The sequence below is a fragment of the Spinacia oleracea genome, chromosome 3, assembly GCF_020520425.1.
Source record: "Spinacia oleracea cultivar Varoflay chromosome 3, BTI_SOV_V1, whole genome shotgun sequence".
NCBI lineage: Eukaryota > Viridiplantae > Streptophyta > Magnoliopsida > Caryophyllales > Amaranthaceae > Spinacia > Spinacia oleracea.
In genome coordinates, this window is record NC_079489.1 from 37,125,359 (window position 1) to 37,146,195 (window position 20,837).

The 20,837-nt window shown below is 36.3% G+C and overlaps 4 protein-coding genes across 4 annotated transcripts; all 4 read right to left on the reverse strand.

Moving 5' to 3' along the window:
• Positions 1 to 6,624: 6,624 nt before the first annotated feature.
• Positions 6,625 to 7,662, reverse strand: LOC110799377 (uncharacterized). The gene has a single exon (XM_022004630.1). It carries the CDS (start codon positions 7,660 to 7,662, stop codon positions 6,625 to 6,627), a length of 1,038 nt encoding a protein of 345 aa, XP_021860322.1.
• A 1,642-nt stretch (positions 7,663 to 9,304) lies between these two features.
• LOC110799378 (putative pentatricopeptide repeat-containing protein At3g13770, mitochondrial) lies at positions 9,305 to 12,690 on the reverse strand. Its single transcript, XM_022004631.2, has 2 exons — positions 12,140 to 12,690; positions 9,305 to 11,577 (listed from the first exon to the last, which is right to left on the reverse strand). Exons 1-2 carry the CDS (start codon positions 12,621 to 12,623, stop codon positions 10,133 to 10,135), a joined length of 1,929 nt encoding a protein of 642 aa, XP_021860323.1. The 5' UTR covers positions 12,624 to 12,690; the 3' UTR covers positions 9,305 to 10,132.
• Positions 12,691 to 12,815: 125 nt separating this feature from the next.
• LOC110799379 (uncharacterized) lies at positions 12,816 to 16,909 on the reverse strand. The gene is made up of 3 exons (XM_022004632.2): positions 16,008 to 16,909; positions 13,619 to 13,950; positions 12,816 to 13,534 (listed from the first exon to the last, which is right to left on the reverse strand). Exons 1-3 carry the CDS (start codon positions 16,601 to 16,603, stop codon positions 13,038 to 13,040), a joined length of 1,425 nt encoding a protein of 474 aa, XP_021860324.1. The 5' UTR covers positions 16,604 to 16,909; the 3' UTR covers positions 12,816 to 13,037.
• Positions 16,910 to 18,005: 1,096 nt separating this feature from the next.
• Positions 18,006 to 20,425, reverse strand: LOC110799370 (purple acid phosphatase 5). Its single transcript, XM_022004621.2, has 7 exons — positions 19,881 to 20,425; positions 19,683 to 19,794; positions 19,368 to 19,594; positions 19,132 to 19,270; positions 18,820 to 19,040; positions 18,613 to 18,734; positions 18,006 to 18,427 (listed from the first exon to the last, which is right to left on the reverse strand). The coding sequence occupies exons 1-7, from the start codon at positions 20,244 to 20,246 to the stop codon at positions 18,235 to 18,237; spliced, it is 1,380 nt and encodes a 459-aa protein (XP_021860313.1). The 5' UTR covers positions 20,247 to 20,425; the 3' UTR covers positions 18,006 to 18,234.
• Between the last annotated feature and the right edge of the window lie 412 nt (positions 20,426 to 20,837).

Below are 20,837 nucleotides of genomic sequence, written 5' to 3' on the forward strand. Positions count from 1 at the left end.
AATCCTTGCACAAATTCTCATTAGTTGCTCCAAAAATATATCATCAACATAAATTTGAACTACTAACAAGTCAGTTCCTCTAGATTTTAAAAACAAAGTTTTGTCTATTCTACCTCTTTTAAAATCATTTTGAAGGAGGAACTTTGATAATCTCTCGTACCAAGATCTAGGGGCTTGTTTTAGTCCATAGAGAGCCTTATCTAGTTTGTAAATGTGATTTGGATATTCGGGATTTTCAAATCCAGGGGGTTGTTCCACATAAACATCTTCCTCTAAGAAACCGTTTAAGAAAGCACATTTAACATCCATTTGATAAAGTTTAAAACCCATGAAGGCAGCAAAAGCAATTAAGATTCTAATGGCTTCTAATCTAGCAACAGGTGCAAATGTTTCTTCAAAGTCAATACCTTCCTATTGGTTATAAACTTTGACCACTAACCTTGCCTTGTTCCTTATGATTGTTGCATGTTCATCTTTCTTGTTCTGGAACACCCATTTCAGCCCTATCACCTTCTGGTGCTATGGTTTTGGTTCCAAGTGCCATACCTTGTTTCTTTTGAATTCATTTAATTCTTCTTGCATGGCTATGATCCAGTCAGCATCCTCCAGAGCCTCAATGTGATTTCTTGGCTCAAATATGGAGAGGAACGCGTGGAATGCACAAAAGTTCCTTAGCTGTGACCTTGTCTGAGTTCCTTTTCTGATGTCACTCATAATGAGTTCCATTGGGTGAGACTTTTGATGCTTCCAAGGTTTAGGTTGAAACTGAGCTACTGGTGTTGTGGCATTTTCGTCAGTTCCTTCTATGGCCTGAGTTCCCTGTTGATCATTGTGGGGTTCCTCTGGTTCTGGTGTTGTTTCTGGATCTTATTGGATTTCTTCGTGTTCCACTAGTACGGGAACTTCTTGATTTTGTTGAGCAGTTCCTCTGGCTGTGTGTTTGCTTGGTTGGAACTCCTCATCATTTTCTGCAGCACGAGATAAACCAATCTCGAAATGTTCTTGTTCCTGTACTATATCAGTTTTGTTAGATTCATCAAATATTATATGTACACTTTCCTCAACACACATAGACCTTTTGTTATAAACTCTGTAAGCTTTGCTATTTAAGGCATATCCTAGGAACACTGCCTCATCGCTTCTTTCATCAAACTTCCCCAAGTTCCTTTTTCCATTGTTGTGGACAAAACATTTTCTACGAAAGGCTCTAATGTAAGAGATGTTGGGTTTTATACCTTTTAGTAGCTCATAGGGGGTTTTGTTTAGGATTGCTCGAATCATAACTCTATTTATAATATAACAAGCTGTATTGACTGCTTCAGCCCAGAAGTTCCTAGGCAGGGAACTGGCTATTAACATGGTTCTTGCCATGTCCTCTAAGGTTCTATTTTTCCTCTCAACAACTCCATTTTGTTGTGGAGTTCTGGGAGCTGAGAAATTATGGTCCATACCTTGTTCCTTGCAGTATTCATCGAATTTGTAATTTTCAAATTCTGTTCCATGATCAGATCTTATATGGATCAGTTGATGACCTGTAGTTTTCTGAATTTTCTTTGAAAATGCAACAAACTCATCAAACATTTCATCTTTGCTTGTTAGAAATATGACCCAAGTAAAGCGAGAGTAATCATCAACAATAACTAATACATATTTTTTCCCACTTCTGCTTTGAATTCTCATTGGGCCACATAAGTCCATATGGATGAGTTCCAATGGTTTTGTGGTGCTTACCAATTTCTTAGGCTTAAAGGAACTTCGGACATGCTTGCCTTTTGCACATGCATCACACACTTTATCAGTTAGGAACTTGATTGAGGGGAGTCCTCGAACCAGTTCCTTTGATCTTAGTTTGTCAAGCAGGGAGAAACTAGCATGTCCAAACCTCCTGTGCCATAGTAGGGAATCTTCTTCAAAGGCACCGAGGCAGGTTAAATTGTTCCTGGGAACTGTATTGAGATCCACAGAATATGTGTTCCCTTTACGAGTTCCTTCCAAAATAACCTTCCCAGTGTTATTATTGATGATTTGACAATTTTCAGAAGTAAAACTTACAGAGTTTCCTTTGTCGCAAAATTGAGAAATGCTTAGTAGACTGTGCATTAAACCCACGACTAAAAATACATTTTCAATGGCATAGGAACTTGACCTTCCAACTTTTCCAATTCCAACAATTTCTCCTTTCATGTTGTCTCCAAAGGTCACAGTTCCTCCATTGTAGGCTTCTAGTGAGAGGAATTTAGATTTGTCTCCTGTCATGTGTTTGGAACACACGCTGTCGAGATACCACGAGTTGTTCCCCTTCACTAGAACCTGTAAAGAGATTAAAGGTTAGTTATAGGAACTCGGGTTTCCTCGAGTTCCTTTTCAACTACAACTTTTGACTTCTTAACCCATTTTTGCTTTACATAATTTATGTTTCTTTGATCCTGTTCCTTCATCTTGGAACACTCAGTACTTACATGGCTTCCACTTCCACATGAGAAACAAACTTTCACACTTGGAAGATCCGCATACTTTTTCATATGACTAGTTTTATGATTAAAACCCAATCCTTCTGTTCTCTTCGATTGAGCATTCTCAATCCATTTGGGAGTAACTTTAGGTGGTTGTCTCTGTGCCCTTGCCATGGCTAGTTCCCTCTCTAGTTTCTCTTTCTGTTCTTTTGTGGTGATCAGGTCTTTGTTTAATCTTTCTAAGTCAATGTTAAATACTCCCATGTTGATTTCCAGGGATTTTGTAGGGTCTAAACTTAGATTAAACATCTTATATTGACTGAGTTTTACTTGTAGAAGGATGTTTTCATTCCTAATTTTCTCGAATGACTCATTAATAGAGGTATTTCTATCTAGCAATTCAAAGAACCTGCCTTGAACATCAGATCTAATATTGTTCAAATAATTTATGTGGTCTTTACTGAGTTCCAAGGCTCTATCACTTTGTGCTTTTAACATACTTAGCTTTTTGTAATCATCTAGAGTTTCTAGCAACAGTTCAATTAGTTTTGACTTTGAGAGGCACTGAAGAGTGGAGGAACTTACTTATTCTGATGGAGCTTGATCAGTTCCTTCTGTTCTTGCCATAAGGCAGAGATTTGCAGTTTCTTCATTTGGTTGTTCCTCATCGTCTTCTGAGTCTGTTGCTTCGCCCCATGCAGCTATCATGGCCTTCTTGAAGTTTGGCCTGTTGAAGGTAGACTTGTTATAGCGATCTTTGACCTGTTCCTTCCCTTTTCCTCTGGTTTTGTCGTTCTCCCACAGAGGGCATTCACGAATTTGATGATCAGTTTCTCCACATTTGAAGCAACCTTGCTCAGTTTTGGAACTAGTGATTTTCTTAGCAAAGTTCCTTCCTTTCTGGTTTCCTGGTTTGAAGTTCCTGTAGAGCTTTCTCATTCTTCTAACCAGCATGGCAGCCTCTTCTTCATCTGATTCAGATTCGTCGAGTTCCTCAGCTTTTAGAGCGAGTCCTCGATTTCTAGAGCTCTCAGGAACAGCAGCTCCAAGATGCAATTCATGTGTCATCAAGGAACCAGCAAGTTGTTCAATATTGAACTTGGTAAAGTCCTTGGTCTCAAATAGTGCAGTGACCTTTGTTCTCCAACGATCATCTTGTGGCATGCTTCTTAGTATTTTTCTTACCTGTTCATCAGTGGGAATGATTCTACCAAGAGAAACTAATTCATTGGTTATGTTAGTAAATCTAGTGAACATTTCTTGAATAGTTTCTTTTGGAAGCATTTCAAATCTTTCATATTTAGACATCAAAAGGTCAATTTTGGAACGCTTAACTTCATTAGTTCCTTCGTGGGTTACTTGTAGTAATTCCCAAATCTGTTTTGCGTTCTTGCACCCCATGACCCTGTTGTGTTCATGAGGTCCAAATCCACAATGCAAGATTTTGACAGCCATAGCATTCATCTCATATTTATCAAAGTCTTCTTTAGAAAATTCAGACATTGGTTTAGGAACTACCTCGTTTTCAGCATTGGTCTTTGTTACCTCGAAGTCTCCAACTTCAATTACACGCCAAACTTGGTAATTTTCAGCTTTGATGAATATCTCCATTCTGTTCTTCCAGTATGAGTAGAACTTGCCATTGAACATAGGTGGCCTTTGTGTCGAGTAACCTTCTTCCAGTTTCTCTTGTGAGTTCATACTATCAGGAACTTGACTCAAACAGGGTTTCCTGTGTTTTCAGTGAGTACTGGCTCTGATACCAACTGTTATTCCAGTAGGAACACGCACAAGAGGGGGGGGTGAATTGTAATTGGAACTTTGACAAAGTTTCTTGCGGAACTTAGAAATAATCAAGGATCTGAGAATAGAAAAGACAATAACAATAATTGTGTAAACTTCTTGACACTAATCAAGAAGAGAATTCCTTTTATTATAGTAATACCTCGATTACAATAATCTCTCAAACACAAGTTCCTCTCAAACTCGTGTTCCTCACAGTAATCTACTCTGATTACAACTCTTTTACTTCTCTCTCTCAGACTTAAACTCTAAGTCTAAACAGGATAACTCTATCCTCACTAATACAAAATACAATTCGTGTTTGGATAACTCTAGATATTAATAATGCTTATGTGTGGATATAGGGAACTTAGGAACTTTGAATTAACTAGGACACAAAATGTTTTAGAAAATCTTTGACAATACGTTTTTAGGAAAGCAAGAACTCTTAGAATGTTTGTGTATTTTCTCAGAAAACATACTTGCCCTTTTATAGATTTATCCCTAGGGTTAGTTCCCTTCAAAACCTCAACTGCCAACTACCAGTGCTTTGTTCTTCACGTCCCTTGACTTGAGGAACAAGGGGAAGACCACTTCCCACGTTTCAGCAACAAGGCAGTTAGTGGTTTGACTCAATCAAACCCTAAAAGATTTTCTTCAACAGATTTTATTTGTTTACAAAAACTGTGGCAAATTTTTAGGAAAATAAGTTTTGATAAAATAACATAAAACGTAAATCTATTTTATATTAAAAACTTATTTTTATTTAATTACATGTTTTCATAAAAATTTCTTCCAGTAAAATAAATGGCCTAATTAAATCACAAGTTCCTTGAGTACCCTTTATATCTTTTGCAAAATTAATATTTACATAAAATTCTAAGTACAGTAGACTACCTAGACTTTTATGTCTTCCTTTTGTCTGGAACTTGCAACTCAGAAGCTTCAGACGTTCCAGCTCTGGAACAATGATGAGTTCCTCTCTGTCTAACAAAGGAACTCGTGGCCATGAGTCTGTAATAGTTCTTGTGAGCATGTAGAACTCTTGATATGTAACTGTGTTGCTCCTCTTGTGACTTCAAACTGGAACAGATACAACTTCCAGCTCAGGAACTCCAGTGGCTGTTCCAAGTGTACATCAGGAACTTCACAATCTGATTCAAGTTCCTATCCTAATAGAAACTTGGGCATTTACCTGTCCAAAGTCATTAGCAACCATAATCAGGAAGTTTGCAATATGTGTGTGTCATCAACCAAAACCTAGGAACAACAGAAAGACTGAAATTTCTGAAATAAGATTGAAGCTGAAACCAGATCACCTCTACAAAACATAAGTAGATCATCAGCAAACATCATGTGAGTGATGTCTAATCTCTTACATCTTGGGTGGAATTTGAAGTTAGGATCATTTTTAAGCTGCTGCATATTCCTAGACAAATACTCCATGCCAATAGCAAATAAGTAAGGAGACAAAGGGTCTCCTTGTCTTAGTCCTTTCTTAGCAGGGAAAGGAGGGCATGGACTACCATTGATAAGAATGCTATAAGAGACTGTGGTAATACAGGCAAAGATCCAATCTAGAAATTGGGAGGGAAATCCCATTTCTGTCATCACATTCCTAAGAAACTCCCACTCAATAGAGTCATAAGCCTTCCTCAAATCAACCTTTATCATACATCTAGGAGAAAGATGTTTCCTGTTATAACCTTTAACTAATTCTGTAGCTAAGAGGATGTTGTCTGAAATGTGCCTCCCTGGAATGAACCCAGCTTGGCATTCACTTACTACACCTCCCACCACATTCTGAAGTCTAGAGGTTAGAATCTTGGAAATCATTTTATACACCACAGTACAACAAGCAATTGGTCTGAACTCTTTTACCTTAGAGGGGTTAGCCACTTTGGTAACAAGAGTAACAACAGTACAGTTTACCTGTTTCAGCAGATGTGTATGAACAAAGAAATCTTTAATTGCAGCACACATATCATGCTTGATAACTGGCCATGCTTTTTTGAAAAAAAACAGCATTTAGACCATCAATCCCAGGGGCCTTAGTATCATCAATACCAGCAAGGGCAACCTCAATTTCACTATCTGTAACAGGCTGGCATAGCATATTCCTTTCATCAAGAAAAAGAGTAGGACCTTTCCTTACTGTAGGTATGTCCACCATGGGGATTTGAGTAGCACAATCCCCTAGAAGGGACTTGTAGAATTGAAGAATTTCATTTTGGATGTCATTTGGCCTCGCCATCTTATTGTTCTGAGAGTCCATCAGCATTGAGATTCTATTTACTCTTTGTCTCTCCTTGACTGCAGCAAAAAAATACTTGTGATTCCCATCTCCTTGCTGAAGCCAATGAAGCCTGACTTTCTGTTTTAAAGAAGATTATTCAAGTTTTAGCCATTTCCTGAGAGTAGCAGAACATTCTTGCTCTTGCACCAGAAGAGATGAATCAGCAACTTGACATTGGAGTTGGGCTTGAACAACCTCCAGTTGTTGTCTAGCTTGTTCAATCCTATCATGGATCCCCTGGAAATCTCTATGGTCAATTTTCTTAAGCTTATTTTTAATAAGCTTCAACCTGGACCAAACTGAAAATATGGCAGTCCCCTTACAATCCTGCTTCCAACAACACTCAACAGCTGGCATAAACTCAACATGGTTAGCTAAGTAATTAAGAAATTTAAATGGCCTCCCACCTCCTTTCTCTTCAGCAAGACAAGTGATTAAGATAGGACTGTGATCTGATAACCCAGGATTCAAGTATTCTGTGTAAACTGCTCCTTTCTGGCTCATCCATTCAGCATTACCCAAACACCTATCAATTCTGCTAGCAGTTTTGTTTCCATCACCACCTTTGTGCCAAGAGAAAAAATGCCCACTACTCTTGAGTTCAGAGAGAAGGCATTGATCAACAACATCTGAAAAATCCTTGATTTCTGCCAAGGTCACAGGAGCTCCATTGACTCTATCATGGATACCAAGCATGGTGTTAAAATCACCAGAAAGAATCCAAGGAACATTACCAATACTAGCATTAAGAGCTCTCAACTCATCCCACAACTTCTTCCTATCTTGAATGGTGTGTAAACCATAAATGGCAGTAAAAAAGAATTCAAAATCCCCTTTCTGGTTATGAACTGCACAATAAATGTATTGTTCATGAGTGTGCTTGACTTTGATTGTGACTGAACCAGGTATCCAACCAATCCAAATCCTCCCATTATCACTACAACTGTAATTATTATCCCAACTCCACTGCCTACCAAACTTATTCAGCACTGCAGTATACTTCCCACTTTTCACTCTTGTTTCTAGAATGGCAATGACTTTAATATTATGAGTGTTGACCACCCTTCTCACCTCAGTAACCTTAGAGGGGTCATTAAGCCCTCTAATGTTCCATGTGCAGATACTAATCATATCAGATTAGGGGGTGGAGGGATATCCTCCTCCTCTAATCTCTCTACACTGTTCTCATCATCTTCCTTTTCAGATTCCACCTCATCCAGAACGCCAAAGTGATTACCAGTAGCAAGAACACCTTTGTTTTTGGACTTCTTTGTGACCACCTTCCAACCAGCATCAGCACCTGAGTGGTGAGAAATAGTTTGATGCATAGGGGTGACCAGAGAAACAACGTTAGTTTGAGTCTGTTGTTTCTTAGGTACCCATATCTTCTTCACCACTAGGGGGTTTTTCTTCTTAGCTAATATTGTTAGATTTGATGCACCTAATTTGCTATTAACCACAAGTTCATAGAATGTGCCAATGGTACGTGGTATAGTGCTATATATACTTTTTATCCTTGGACTAGCTCAACTAAACTAGGTGGGGCACTATGTTTTGGTACGTGTTTCACGTACCACAACGAATTGATATCCAGTTATCATTAGACAAACCTTGATTCTTTAATAATGTGATTTGAGTTTGGGTTAATCGTCCATTGGTTGGTGGTCATGATATTGCTGTTTGTGGGAGTTTGAATTTTCTCATTCAAGTTCTATATCTTTATGTGATGTTACGGACCTAATTTGCATGCTCAGTTTGTTGTTTGATCATGATTGTAAAACACTCCATGTGTCTACTAGGTGAGTGTTGTAAAATAATGGTAAATACTCCATGTGTCTACTAGGTGTCTAAGTGTGTCTACCATGTATCGACAAATCGTAGTAGTTTAGCATTAACAGGTATAAATGATTTAGTGATTGTAAAATATTAAATACTCCATGCATAGAATAGGTTTAAACTAGTGTGTGGCTCGGGCGTTGTCCCGGGTTTTGACTTTTATTCGGATTTATTTGTTGTAAATATGTGCCCATATAGATGGCGTAGTCATATAATTACGGGAGTGACACAAGATTAGCGGTCGATTAGCAAACTTCCTAAGCTAAAACCCCGTATCCAAAAATCAAAACAAAGTCGAATCCTTTTCTTCATCATTAGTTGATTAATTACTCTGAAAATTATTAGTGCATCGTACACCCAAGAGAATTTTTATACCCATTAGTGGTCCCTATCACATTTTCTCCTCACATGCAAGGAGAATATCTGAGGGGTAAATGTATATTGTTTTATAATTACCCAACCACTGCCAATGTTTCCTCTCTTACTTATTATTACATTCAATTACCCCGAGCTTAATTTTTATTTTTGAGGCTTATAATTGCACATTTATAAATGAAGTAATCATTCCCTTTTCTTTTTGCATTCACTTTGTTATTTATTGTAAAAAGAATATATATGTTTATATAGAAGAATATAACGTAAGCTGTAGTTGGTTAAGATGGTAGGAAGTGTACAAAGAGGTCTAGTGTTCAATCCTTGTTACATGTTTTTTAGTTGTCAATAACATGTCACGATGTTGATTAGTGGTGACGTGGCGTAATATGAATTGATATACGTGACATGTATACGTTCTTAGGAACGCCTTTTAATATATTAGTATAGATTGCAAAATTTACGTATGTGAAAAGCATGATACAACATTACTATTCCGTAACATTTAACACAACGGAATGTTATTATAATATGTAATTTAATACTTTCTGGTTTAATATGTTTCCCTATGTCGTATGTACAATCTGTGCCTTGCACGGGCCATAAGACTCAATCCGTGGACTATGGACCATGGTGCACATAGAGCATGATGCACCATGTGCACCAAAAGAACACATGTACATAAACAAAAGAACATGACACTACGACAAAAGAACATGCAATATAATGTTTTACTTTTTTGTTATAAAAAATCACAATTTATTAAAAATATAAAAAAATATATGTCCATGTTCTTTTTACGTAACCAGATGTTCTTTTAATTATATACTAATGTTCTTAAGGTGCACCATGGTCCACCTTCTAAATTGCGCGTCAAAACTTTTTAGCAGTAACCCTTGAATCATATTTCAGAAACAGTATTGCAGTAATTCCTGCTCTAATTGATAATCTTAACTCTACCAAGAAATCGCTTGCTTTTTTGGAGCCCTTGGTTAACTTTCAAATCCTCCCAAAACACTTCTTCCCCCAACTCAGATGGAGTTCCAAGACTGGATAAAACATCATGTTCCATCAGCTAGTTAAATGCTCAAGGAAGGGGGCGGGATTTCCAGTTACCCCTACTATAACAGAGAGGCTATTTCCAATAACTCAGAGTCCAAACTCCAATACACAATGAATAAGTCCAGGCAGACCAAGGCAGTAACCTCTAGTTGATCGATCAAATGATATCCAGTGAAATTTTCACTGATAAAAAACATGTTTTGATTCCCACATCATTGCCATGTATTGTGTCAATCTAGAGATAATTTTGTATTGAAATTCAGCATAATGTTGCTCTTCAAACAACATAATGGGAAATAAAGTGATTTCCACCAATAATGCTATCAGGACATCACCAATAATCCCCACAAGAACAGACACCGCCTTTAATATGATGGAAGCGGTTTTTATCCCTTATAGAGACTTGTCTTCCATAGAGCTTTGAGATGAATTTGGCAAAATTGTGGCAATCAACACAGATTCTAAGGTTTTTTATTACTCTAAGTGGGGATCCTTCACAAGTACTTAGAAGTCCAAATGCTAAAGCCAGCTTTTCACTATGTCCCATGAGTATCTTCTCCTTTTGTTCGTCTTCAACATCATATAAGACACAACTAAGATCAGGTTCATAACCAGCTTCCTTTAATCGTACTAACAATTCCTTTACTTTCATTTGAACCTCATCCTTCCTAGGATGTGACCGATCGCTAGCATGGAAAGTATGAAGAGTTTGATCAATCTCAATCCAGCTCCTTCCTGGTTCCTTACTCACAGCCTTTTCTTTCATCAATTCTCTCAAATTTCTTACCTCTTCCCATCTCCCTGCAGAGGCATATAAATTAGATAAAATTACATAATTTCCAGCATTTTCAGGCTCTATTTCCACAAGTTTACTACCCACATATTCTCCAACATCTATATTTGAGTGAACCTTGCATGCGCCTAAAAGCGATCCCCAAATAGCAGCTGTTGGTTTATATGGCATCTCATCAATAAACTTTAGAGCCTGCTCTAATCGCCCAGAACGCCCAAGTAAATCTACAACACAACCATAATGCTCTATGTTTGGCATAAACCCATCTTTTTGTGCCACCATCTCATCAAAAATTCCCAGTCCAGTATCTTCCATTCCACCATGACTGCATCCAGATAAAACAGCTAAGAAAGTTACACTATCAGGTTTGACTTTGCCTTCTGCTCTCATTAATTTGAAAAGCTCAATCACATTTGACCCCATCCCATGTTTACTATACCCCACAAGCATGGCATTCCATGAGATGACACTTCTCTCAGGAATTCTATCAAAAACCCTTCTTGCATACATGAGGTTTCCACATTTTGCATACATATCAATCATTGAGTTCTGCAGAACTACATAAGACACAAGTTCACGTCTCAAAATATGATTATGAACTTGCTTGCCTTGATCTAGAGCAGCAAGTCCAGAAAGTGCAGTCAGGAGACTAGTATAAGTAACATAATTTGAACTCATCCCTTCCTTCAGTAGCCTACGGAACAATTCAACTGCCTCTACATCAAAACCCAATTGAGCATACCCTGCTATCATCGCAGTACAGGAGACAACATCTCTCTCAACTAAACCATCAAAAACTCTTTGAGCTTCATGGATTTTTCCAGCTTTCGCATACATGTCAAGAAGTGAGCTCCCAACAAATACATGAGACTCATAATTATACCTTATTATAACAGAGTGAATCTGTCTTCCATAATCAAGCCCACAATCACCTGTACAACAAGGGAGTGTAGTTGCCAAAGTAAACTCATTTGGTTCTGTACCTGCAAGATATTTCTAGTTTTATCAGCACTTACAGAGTGGTAGTTGCACAAGTAAAAGAGAAAAAACAGACTACGTATTTCCCAAGATGCAAAATTCAAAGCAACAATCCAACAGTAGTATAGAACGTATCAAAAACTCAAAAATAAACTGTTTTTACTTCTTTGTTGTAGGAATTAGGAACTCTGAGTATGCCCTACTCACTAAACATCCATTTAGTTGTTCAAAAGCTTCAAGCCTTCAACACTTCCTTTAACATCAATAATCAGCACAAATATCAACATTAATCAACAATGAACCCGTAGAAGTGTACCACTTCGACACTCATGGACCTCACAGTGAAAGCAAAATTTAATAGAAAACTTTAATGACAAGCTAGTTGCAAGTCAACTACAGAGTACATTGTTACTCAAAAGTAATATTTATTGTGTATTCGGCTCCTCATTCACTCGAAGTATCTATATCAGATCCTCGACACTCATGGGTATGACACTGGGACACTTCATTTTGGGCTCCACAGTGGAAGAAAATTTTATTGTCACAATTTCAAAAAGAAAAGAGTACCTGATCTTAACATCTGTACAAAGAGACTCAAGGCCTCGGAGGAAAACCCATTTTGTGAATATCCCGAAATCATGGCAGTCCAAGAAACCACATTTCGTTCCGGCATTTCATCGAACACATGGCGTGCATCATCCAAACAATCACACTTACAATACAAGATAACCAGCCGAGTTCTGAGGTACAATGGCGGAAAATACTGAGTTTTAATCATGTGGGTATGTACTCTTTGACCTTCTCTAAGGGCTTTTCTGTTCACACATTCGTTTAAGATGGTATCGTACCCTTCAAACTTGATTTCTAGACCTTGAACCGCCATTTCTAGCAGGGCATCCTGCAATTGACCGTTGGAGCATAGGGCACTTAACTTTGATTGAAGTGGCGGGAATGTTTTGATTGAAAGATGGCGGGTGAAGGATTTTGTGGAGGAGGAGAGAGAAAGTATGTGTTTAGCAACAATGGCGGATTGCTTTAATGTTTTTAGCATTTTAGATTCTTCCGAGGAACTATGAAAAGCATATCACATCAAAATGTGTTCTCAAAACGCCCTTGAATGTTCCTTTAGAATGACAAAAAAAAAAAGTCCTTAAATGTATTTTTAAAACGCCCTTGAAATGTTCCTTTAGAATGACAAAAAACATCTCATTCTTATGTTGATAATGTAACTCTATCCCAAATATGAGCTATTTCCAACATTCCATTACCAATGAGATGTTCAAACAACAATGATGTTGACAAGAAAATATCCATTATGATTGGCCAAACAATCAATACAGATTAAGATAGATTTTCTTGTTTACAAACATCAATATACAACCATAAGCAGCAAAAATTATCAACATTATGCAAATTTTCTGTACTTTACTTCCTTAACTAGGGAAGCAAGAATGATAAATTCCCTTCAAATGGAGTGGTGGTGATAGAAACTAGAATGAAAATTTACAAAGGAAATGTTATTGACAGTGGAAGGCCTAAAATCCAAGGGATTATCCCATCCAACTGATTTTTGTTCAGACCATCTCATGTTGAAATTTTCAACTTGAAAACCATCTATGTATTCCATAATGATCCCTGCCATATTATGATTAACAAGCCCTGAACATCCAGGCCTGTAATCTACCAACCCCCCAATATAGTTGGTCCATCTTCGGTATGTGAGATCGATATTGCTGAACTTCAAATCCCTTATAAGACCGCCTTTAGAACCAGATAAAAACACTCCATTTTCAGAAACTGATGTAATGTTGATGAAGTGAATATCAGAAATTGACCCTTCTTTCCCATTTGAGTACCGTGGACATGTTGTTATATAAATAGGCTCTGCTCTTCCCCACCATGAGGGATCGTAGTATCTGGTGCTGATGTTTATGTTGGAGAAGGTTATGTCTTTAACGTTCCCTGCAGAAATGCAAACTCCCACGTTAAAATTAATTGAAAAAACTGAATTATTATACAGCAAGGGACAAAGAATTTGGTGAATACCTCCATCGCGAATTTGAAGTCCAAGGCCTCTATGAGACTGGAAGATGGTAATATTGTCGAACAATAAGTGCACAAAATCAAATGAGCTGGCACTACCGAGCTTGATTGCTGAAGATTTTGTTCTGATCCAACAATCAGTAGCAGTTAAGTTATAAAGAGGTCCATTGTATGTCTTTGGGCATATAGCATCATCGCCTGTGTCAATGTGGCATCTGCTTATGACTGTGTTGTTAGAATCTTGAATGTCAATCCCGTCGTTGTTTGGCGAATTAAAGTTCCCATAGATGGACACGTCATGAATGCCAATATTATCACAATCTACTATGTGTAAGCTGCATTCAGTTCAAAAGTTTAAAAGACTTGAGCAATATAATTGACATGCTAGTAGCCTAGTACGGAGTATATCCTTTGTCATATACTTCCTCACATTTTTAACACTCGCAACGTTTGTAATTTCTACACTATTCACATATTACACTTTGATCATTGTTGGTGATTTACACGTAAGGTAAAATATAGTCATGTGGGATCTTGTTAGATTCGTCTTAATGTGTATTTTCAAAATATTAACTTTTTATAATTTAATTTTTGCTTAAAGAGAATTAAATTTATTAATGATCAAAGTTGTTCATTGACATGCGTGAAAGTGACAAACGTTGCGAGTAAAAATGAACAGAAGGAGTAGTTCATAACTAGCGCCTAGCTGCAGAGTATGAACTTATTTGATGTTATCTATTACTATATACTAAAAGAGACACCAGGAATGACACGTGTCAATTTCTAGTGCGATTTTTTCCCGCCAAAAACCACTTTCTCAAAAAAAAAGTGTATATGTTCTTTTTATAAACTATTTATGTATGGAAACAAAATTTAGTTTATAAATTATAGCAATAATAGATACGACGTAATAATAATTATTGTAAATTGGTAATAATTTTGTCAAATCTCTATATTAATAATGGAAAATATATCACTTAATATTTTGGTCAAATTATCATATTAGCATTTTAAATATGCATATTAGATGAATAAATTTAAACGAGTATTTTAAAAATGTTATAACTATATCAGTTAAATATTTTGTGAAAAAAATGATCAAAATCCGTGCGTGCACGAGATCTAATCTAGTTGAAATACTAATTTGAACAACTTATTTAAGCTGAGAAATTTCAAAACAATCCCCTTGATCGACATATCAAGTGGCATTTTCGTAATTATAGTAAAAATTCAAACTTTTATATAAGGCGGTCTTACACAAAAGACCACCTTGATGTCATACTTCCTCCGTCTTTAAATACTCGCAACGTTTGTTACTTTCACGCATGTCAATACACAACTTTGGTCATTTATATCTTAAATCCTCTTTATTCAAAAATTATAAAAAATTGATATTTTGAAAATACACATTGAGACGAATCTAACAAGATCTCACATGACTATGTTTTATCTTATATAAAAAACACTAAGAATAGTCAAAGTAGATTATATGAATAGTGTAAAAAGTCTAAACGTTGCGTGTATTAAAAGACGGAGGAAAAATAAGTTAAGCAATAAAATCTATTAGTTAAACACTTGAACTAATTAGTTAAGCACTTAAACAAATTAGTTAAACAATAAAAATAATTAGTTAAACAATGAAAATAATTAGTTAACCAATTAGTTAAACAATCAAAATGGTCTTCCCGATAAAGCGGTCTTACACAAAAGTTGCCGTAATAAAAAAAATATACAATCTAAAGATTGCGATGTACAATATATTTGATATTTAAAAAAAAAAAATTAATATAAAAAGAGGTTGTATATGTAAACATTTAGGAGGATTGTTAAACCTCAAGTGGCTTGTGTCCATATAGACACAAGTGACTCAAATACAATTATTTTTAATACCAACATAGCATATGTCAGTACCAATAACACAAATAATTTGTATTGGTATTTCTTAGCAATATATTAGTATACCAATACCATACTAGTCTTAGTATCAATATCAAATAGCGGGTACCAATTACAAGCCACTTGTGTCCATATGGACACAAGTCACTTGAGTCCAAGACTTCCTCAACATTTAGATTGTATATTTTGATAATTTATTTACGAAAATATCACTTGATATGCTTACCTTGCCAATCAAGGAGATTAATCGGGCAGAGCTCATTTAAGCTTATATGAAAAAGTAGTTATTTGAGCTGAACTTTCATATGAGCTCATCGGCCTAGACTAAACAAGTATTGTTAACGGGAAGAGGAGGCAATTAATCATTTAATCATACCAATGATGTTTCGAATTCCCCGCCCACATTTATAATTTATATTGCCCTTTTGGCTCATTCGCACCAAAAAAAAAAAAATCATTTAATCATTAATCAAGTATAAGAGAGAAAGAAACGCACCACCAATAAGCCGGCTCAATGAGGTTGATATTGGAGACGCTAATATTTTTGCAACCAATAAACCCCACTAACCGTGGCCTACACTCATCCCCTGCACACGCTCCCGTCTGATTCCAGCTTACCATCACATTCTTCTTTTCATCAAACCTCTTCACAAACTCCAATCCCTGACCGTTGATCTCCCCACCACCTGTGATCCCCACGTTATCCACTTGCTCCGCCAACACAACGTACCATTTCTCCGACTCCTTAGGGTAATCCTCTAGCTGAGTCCCCCCTAAAATCACCGCACCTTCCTCAACGACCAATAAGACGCCGGATCGGAGGTGGATCGTCGCTGTTAGGTAGGCGCCAGGTGATGAGAATACCACGTGACAGGTCTTTGGAATTGGGCACGCGTCGATTGCTGATTGGATCGCCCTTGTGTCGTATTGTCGCCCATTTCCGACGGCGCCGAAGTCTGTGACGGAGATGGTTGGTGACTGGGATGGGAGCTGGATTGCTGACGTGGTCAGATGTGATTGGGTGGGAGTGATGAGGAGGAGAGAGAAAACTAGAATTATTAAATGAAAAATGTAGAGAGAAAATAATCGCATTTTGTATTTTGGATAAGATACTCCTAATACAAGCTCCAAGCTTGAAACTTGAAAGTGGGAGAGAAGCTTCAAGCTTGAAAGTGGGTCAGTGCCTCAGTGACTGGTAATTATTCTAAGAAGTGCATAATTAATTAATTAATTAGCCAATTAGGTTGCTTCCCGTAATCAAAAGATAGGAGCGAAAACAATGTTTTACTTTTAATTGGACAAGTATTAGCTAAACTAGATGTCCTTGAAATTGATTTTGACTCACCAATATGAAAATAAAGCATACTCATAAATTTTGACTCACCCATATAAGAAAGCATACTCGTAAAATAAAATAATCGTATTTTTATAGTTAATGTGTCGAAATTCTGTAATGTGTCGAAATTCCGTGACTTTTACTAAAGTAACTGATAGTTCAGTAGGAACACTTGACAAGAGGGGGGTGAATTGTTTTTTGGAACTTGGGTAAGTTTCTTGCGGAATTTTAACAATAAAGAGACTGAGAACAATGAGCGAAAAAAGATATAAAACGGAGGAACCTTCTTAACCATAATCAAGAAGAACCTCACTACTCTTTTGTATTAATGCAATAACTCTATTACAAATACACTATTTAACTCGAGTTCCTCTCGAACACGAGTTCCCCACAGCAATCCCCTTTGACTTAACTCTAAGTCGCTCCTTTTCTCTTTGACTTAACTCTAAGTCGCTCTGTTTCTCTTTGACTTAACTCTAAGTTAATTAAGGATCACTCAACCCTTAAACCCAAAATACAATTTGATATAAAACTCTAGTACGTAATAAAGCCTAAAGTAATAAGGAACTCAAGGGACACTCTTTTGAAAACTGATTCTCTTTTAAAACGTTTAAGCTCTTAAGATATATTTTGCAAAGATCAGTTGTGTGTTTTGAAAAGCAAAAACTCTTCTCCTTTTATAGGAGAGTTTTACTTAGGGTTGGGTACCCATGTTCTCCTCAACTACGTGGGAGAGTTTCAAGGAACATGGAAAATCTTTTACTTGAGAAACAAGGAGAATAAATCAGAATCCTATGTTTACATTTATTAATTAAATTCATTTTATTTATTAAAAAGATTTTCCAAGTTAAAACTCTTTTATAATTACAGTTAATATATTTCATTTAAAACGTACCAAAATACTATGTCCCTTTTATTCCAAATTATGTTTAAACTTTATTAAATACTTACATAAATCCTAAAACATAAAGGATCTCGCCTTAGGAACTCGCCTTGCTTAATGATTATTTCTTCAATGTAGTGTCTGACATTGATCAATTACTGAGTTTGCTTTGTCATCATCAAAACTTTAGGGTCAACAGTAACAACCGCACAAACCTAGATTAAACCAAATCTCTCTTTTATTCATACCATGAATGATCTAATATTCTAAGAAAGTAAAACCAACTCTATCAATAAGCATAACAATTAAGGAAAATTAAGTTTAAACAACCAAACATTAAACCAATACTTGGGATATCAACTATCCCTGGCTTAAATAAAATCTAGTCTACATCATTATCCTTAAAATGAAAAGATGTTATCTAAGCAAAAGTGAAAGGAATATTGTAAAAACAAAAACAAAAACAATCCTCTGAAATGAGCTAAAAGAAGCACAAGAATAAGATTAAAATGAGGCAGTTTCATCCTTGGGGTACCAAAATCTGTTGTAAAACCAGGTAGAATCAGCTACAACAGCTTCATCATCTTGGTTACGATGCCATGTATAATAAGCGTGAGTTCGGTTGTTTATCTCCAACAATCCATGCCCAAAACTAGCTTCCCGATAAGCAGAATAGAAAGGTTGTGGATCACTAAAACTGCATCATGAATAAACAATAAATTAGGATAATATAATAAGTGGTAGTATATATATAACGTAACCAAAATGGAAAACATCGTGTACGTGTAACGTGTGTGTGGCATTGCTAGTTTAAATCAAATCAAAGTAGAAATAAAAACAAGGAATTATGGACAGATCGATGGAGCAATTGATACTACATACTCGTTAGCAAGTCCTTCAATGTTTCCACCATCCCCAACGGTTAGGTAGACAGGTGCAGATTGATCTTTTATCGGAGTACAAAGTCCATTAGTAATGTTGTACCGGATATTCGATATTCGTTCCTGATAAACATGCAATTAGCTACTTCCAATACAATACAAAGGATATTATTCAAAATGACAATGGTGACAATATATATATACTTACGGAGCGCTCGTAGGCATGAACATGACCAGATAAAACAAGGTCAACTTTATACTTAACAAACCAAGGTTCAAATAAGACTCTCATACTTTCTCCTTCCATGTAATGATAATTGTCTGAATTATACAATGGAGCATGCGTCATCACTATTAGCCATGGAGTCTCATGCCTATCCACTTTCTTAAATTCTGCTTCCAGCCAATCGTTTTGCGGAGTATATTTTGCTATCATAAATCAAACAAATTAAAATTAATCAGTCAGAAAATCAATTAAATTAAAATTGAAATATGGTTTTGTATAGGCCGGTTTACTTACTAAAGGCGGAGAAAGAAGAAAGGACAATGATATAAGCGGGTCCTCTCTTGATAGAGTACCAAAGAGGAGATGTGCTACCACTTTGCCTATAAGGGACATGAATTCGATGCAAATATGGCTTAAACGGCATATATTCACCCTGAAAATAAAACATACTTAAAACCTGTGTGCGACTTAATTGGTATAACCGTATAAACTATAACGAATAAAATCATAATTAAATTAATGTGACTTACAATTTCAGGAGCAAAATCAAGATCATGATTTCCAGCGGTCCAAATCCAAGGTTGATAAGCTGTGCTTTTCTCCACAAATCGACCCCAAGTATCCCATTTCCTTTGGTCATGGTTAGGAAAATTATCAGCGTAGGATAGATCACCCACAAATAGCACTGCTTCACCTTTAGGATTTGACATATAATGCCCTAATGTTGAATTTGATGCATATGTTTGTCCCAAATCACCTACACAATTTTATTTTATTTATTTAGAATAAACAAAAAAAAAAGTCGCAATTTGTTAGCAATTTGTAACCCATGATATGATACTAACCCATGATACCGAATGTGTAAGGGACATCAGGTCCAGGTCTTGGAGGAGTGGAGAAGGAAAATTGACGAACTGCGTCACCGCTCCCAAGTTCATACAAGTAGTTGGTATCATACTGCAAAATGTTATCAAATTAAATAATAACCCAAGATTTTTTACTAATTTAAATAAAATAAAATAAAATTAAATATATAGTTGAACCTCTAGTTTCTTGATAGTAGCATGATGAATGTAGCCAGAAGTGTAGTCGTAATAACGATAGCTGAAGATTTGAGAATGAGCTTTGTAAACATCACTAGGATCATTAGCTTTCCAGTACCTAACAACGTTAGGATGGCGTTGGTTAGGTGTCACCCATGATATAATCATCCCTCGGCCACCTCGGTCACCCTGTGTGATATGGACTTGCTCTGGGGCGTTGGAGCCCTTCGGAGACGGGAAAGCATCGGCAGGCATGTCCGATGATGTATCCGATGATCGTGTGTAAGAGCTGGTTTTGCCGGCATCGCAAAATCCAGTGGTAATGCATACAATGATGAGGATACAGAGACCCACTTTCAGTGCCATGGTTTTGGTTTTGGTTTTGGTTTTTACTTTCTGTGTGTTTTAGATAAACCCTAAGATCTCAAACGATTTATCAACTGGACAAGTACGTGTTTATTTAAGTTCAAATTATTAGTTTTAAGAGTTTTACTTTCACTGGGATTAATCTAACTGTAACCAGATAAGATTTCGAAAAATATATCTTATCATATCTAACTAATTCCTATACCAGATTTATTCTAATCAAAACAATATACTTATCTTTTTTAAATTAATTAATCTACTTGTTGTATTCTATATGCAGTACTGCTTAGTGCTTAAAACGAACTTTTGTTTAAACAATGTGACAGAGTTATTCAAAACAGAGGTCAAAATGGGAGAAAGTATAAATCAATATCTCATATGCATTTCACAAATACATATCACCCACTAAAAGACAAAATAGGATAAGACAAATCCTAAAGGACAAAATCATTTTTTTTTGGAAAATGACCTTGGGTTTTGAAAAATGGCATTCATTTTTCCAAAATGGCATATGTTCTTTGAAAGTGGCACCTGCTTTCATTTTTGTCTTATCTCTATTTTGTCGTTTAGTAGGTGATATGTAAAATGTTA

What these genes read in the sequence shown, in the direction of transcription:
- LOC110799377 (XM_022004630.1), bottom strand. Translation starts at nt 7,662, where the DNA reads ATGATTAGTATCTGCACATGGAACATTAGAGGGCTTAATGACCCCTCT.
- LOC110799378 (XM_022004631.2), bottom strand. Translation starts at nt 12,623, where the DNA reads ATGCTAAAAACATTAAAGCAATCCGCCATTGTTGCTAAACACATACTT. An exon ending in TGTACAGATGTTAAGATCAG is followed by an intron (nt 11,578 to 12,139) that starts GTACTCTTTTCT and finishes AATATCTTGCAG; the next exon opens with GTACAGAACCAAATGAGTTT.
- LOC110799379 (XM_022004632.2), bottom strand. Translation starts at nt 16,603, where the DNA reads ATGCGATTATTTTCTCTCTACATTTTTCATTTAATAATTCTAGTTTTC. An exon ending in ATTGAGCCGGCTTATTGGTG is followed by an intron (nt 13,951 to 16,007) that starts GTGCGTTTCTTT and finishes AACTGAATGCAG; the next exon opens with CTTACACATAGTAGATTGTG. An exon ending in ACTTCAAATTCGCGATGGAG is followed by an intron (nt 13,535 to 13,618) that starts GTATTCACCAAA and finishes GCATTTCTGCAG; the next exon opens with GGAACGTTAAAGACATAACC.
- LOC110799370 (XM_022004621.2), bottom strand. Translation starts at nt 20,246, where the DNA reads ATGGCACTGAAAGTGGGTCTCTGTATCCTCATCATTGTATGCATTACC. An exon ending in TTGATTTTGCTCCTGAAATT is followed by an intron (nt 19,271 to 19,367) that starts GTAAGTCACATT and finishes TTTTATTTTCAG; the next exon opens with GGTGAATATATGCCGTTTAA. An exon ending in TTCTTCTTTCTCCGCCTTTA is followed by an intron (nt 19,041 to 19,131) that starts GTAAGTAAACCG and finishes GATTTATGATAG; the next exon opens with CAAAATATACTCCGCAAAAC.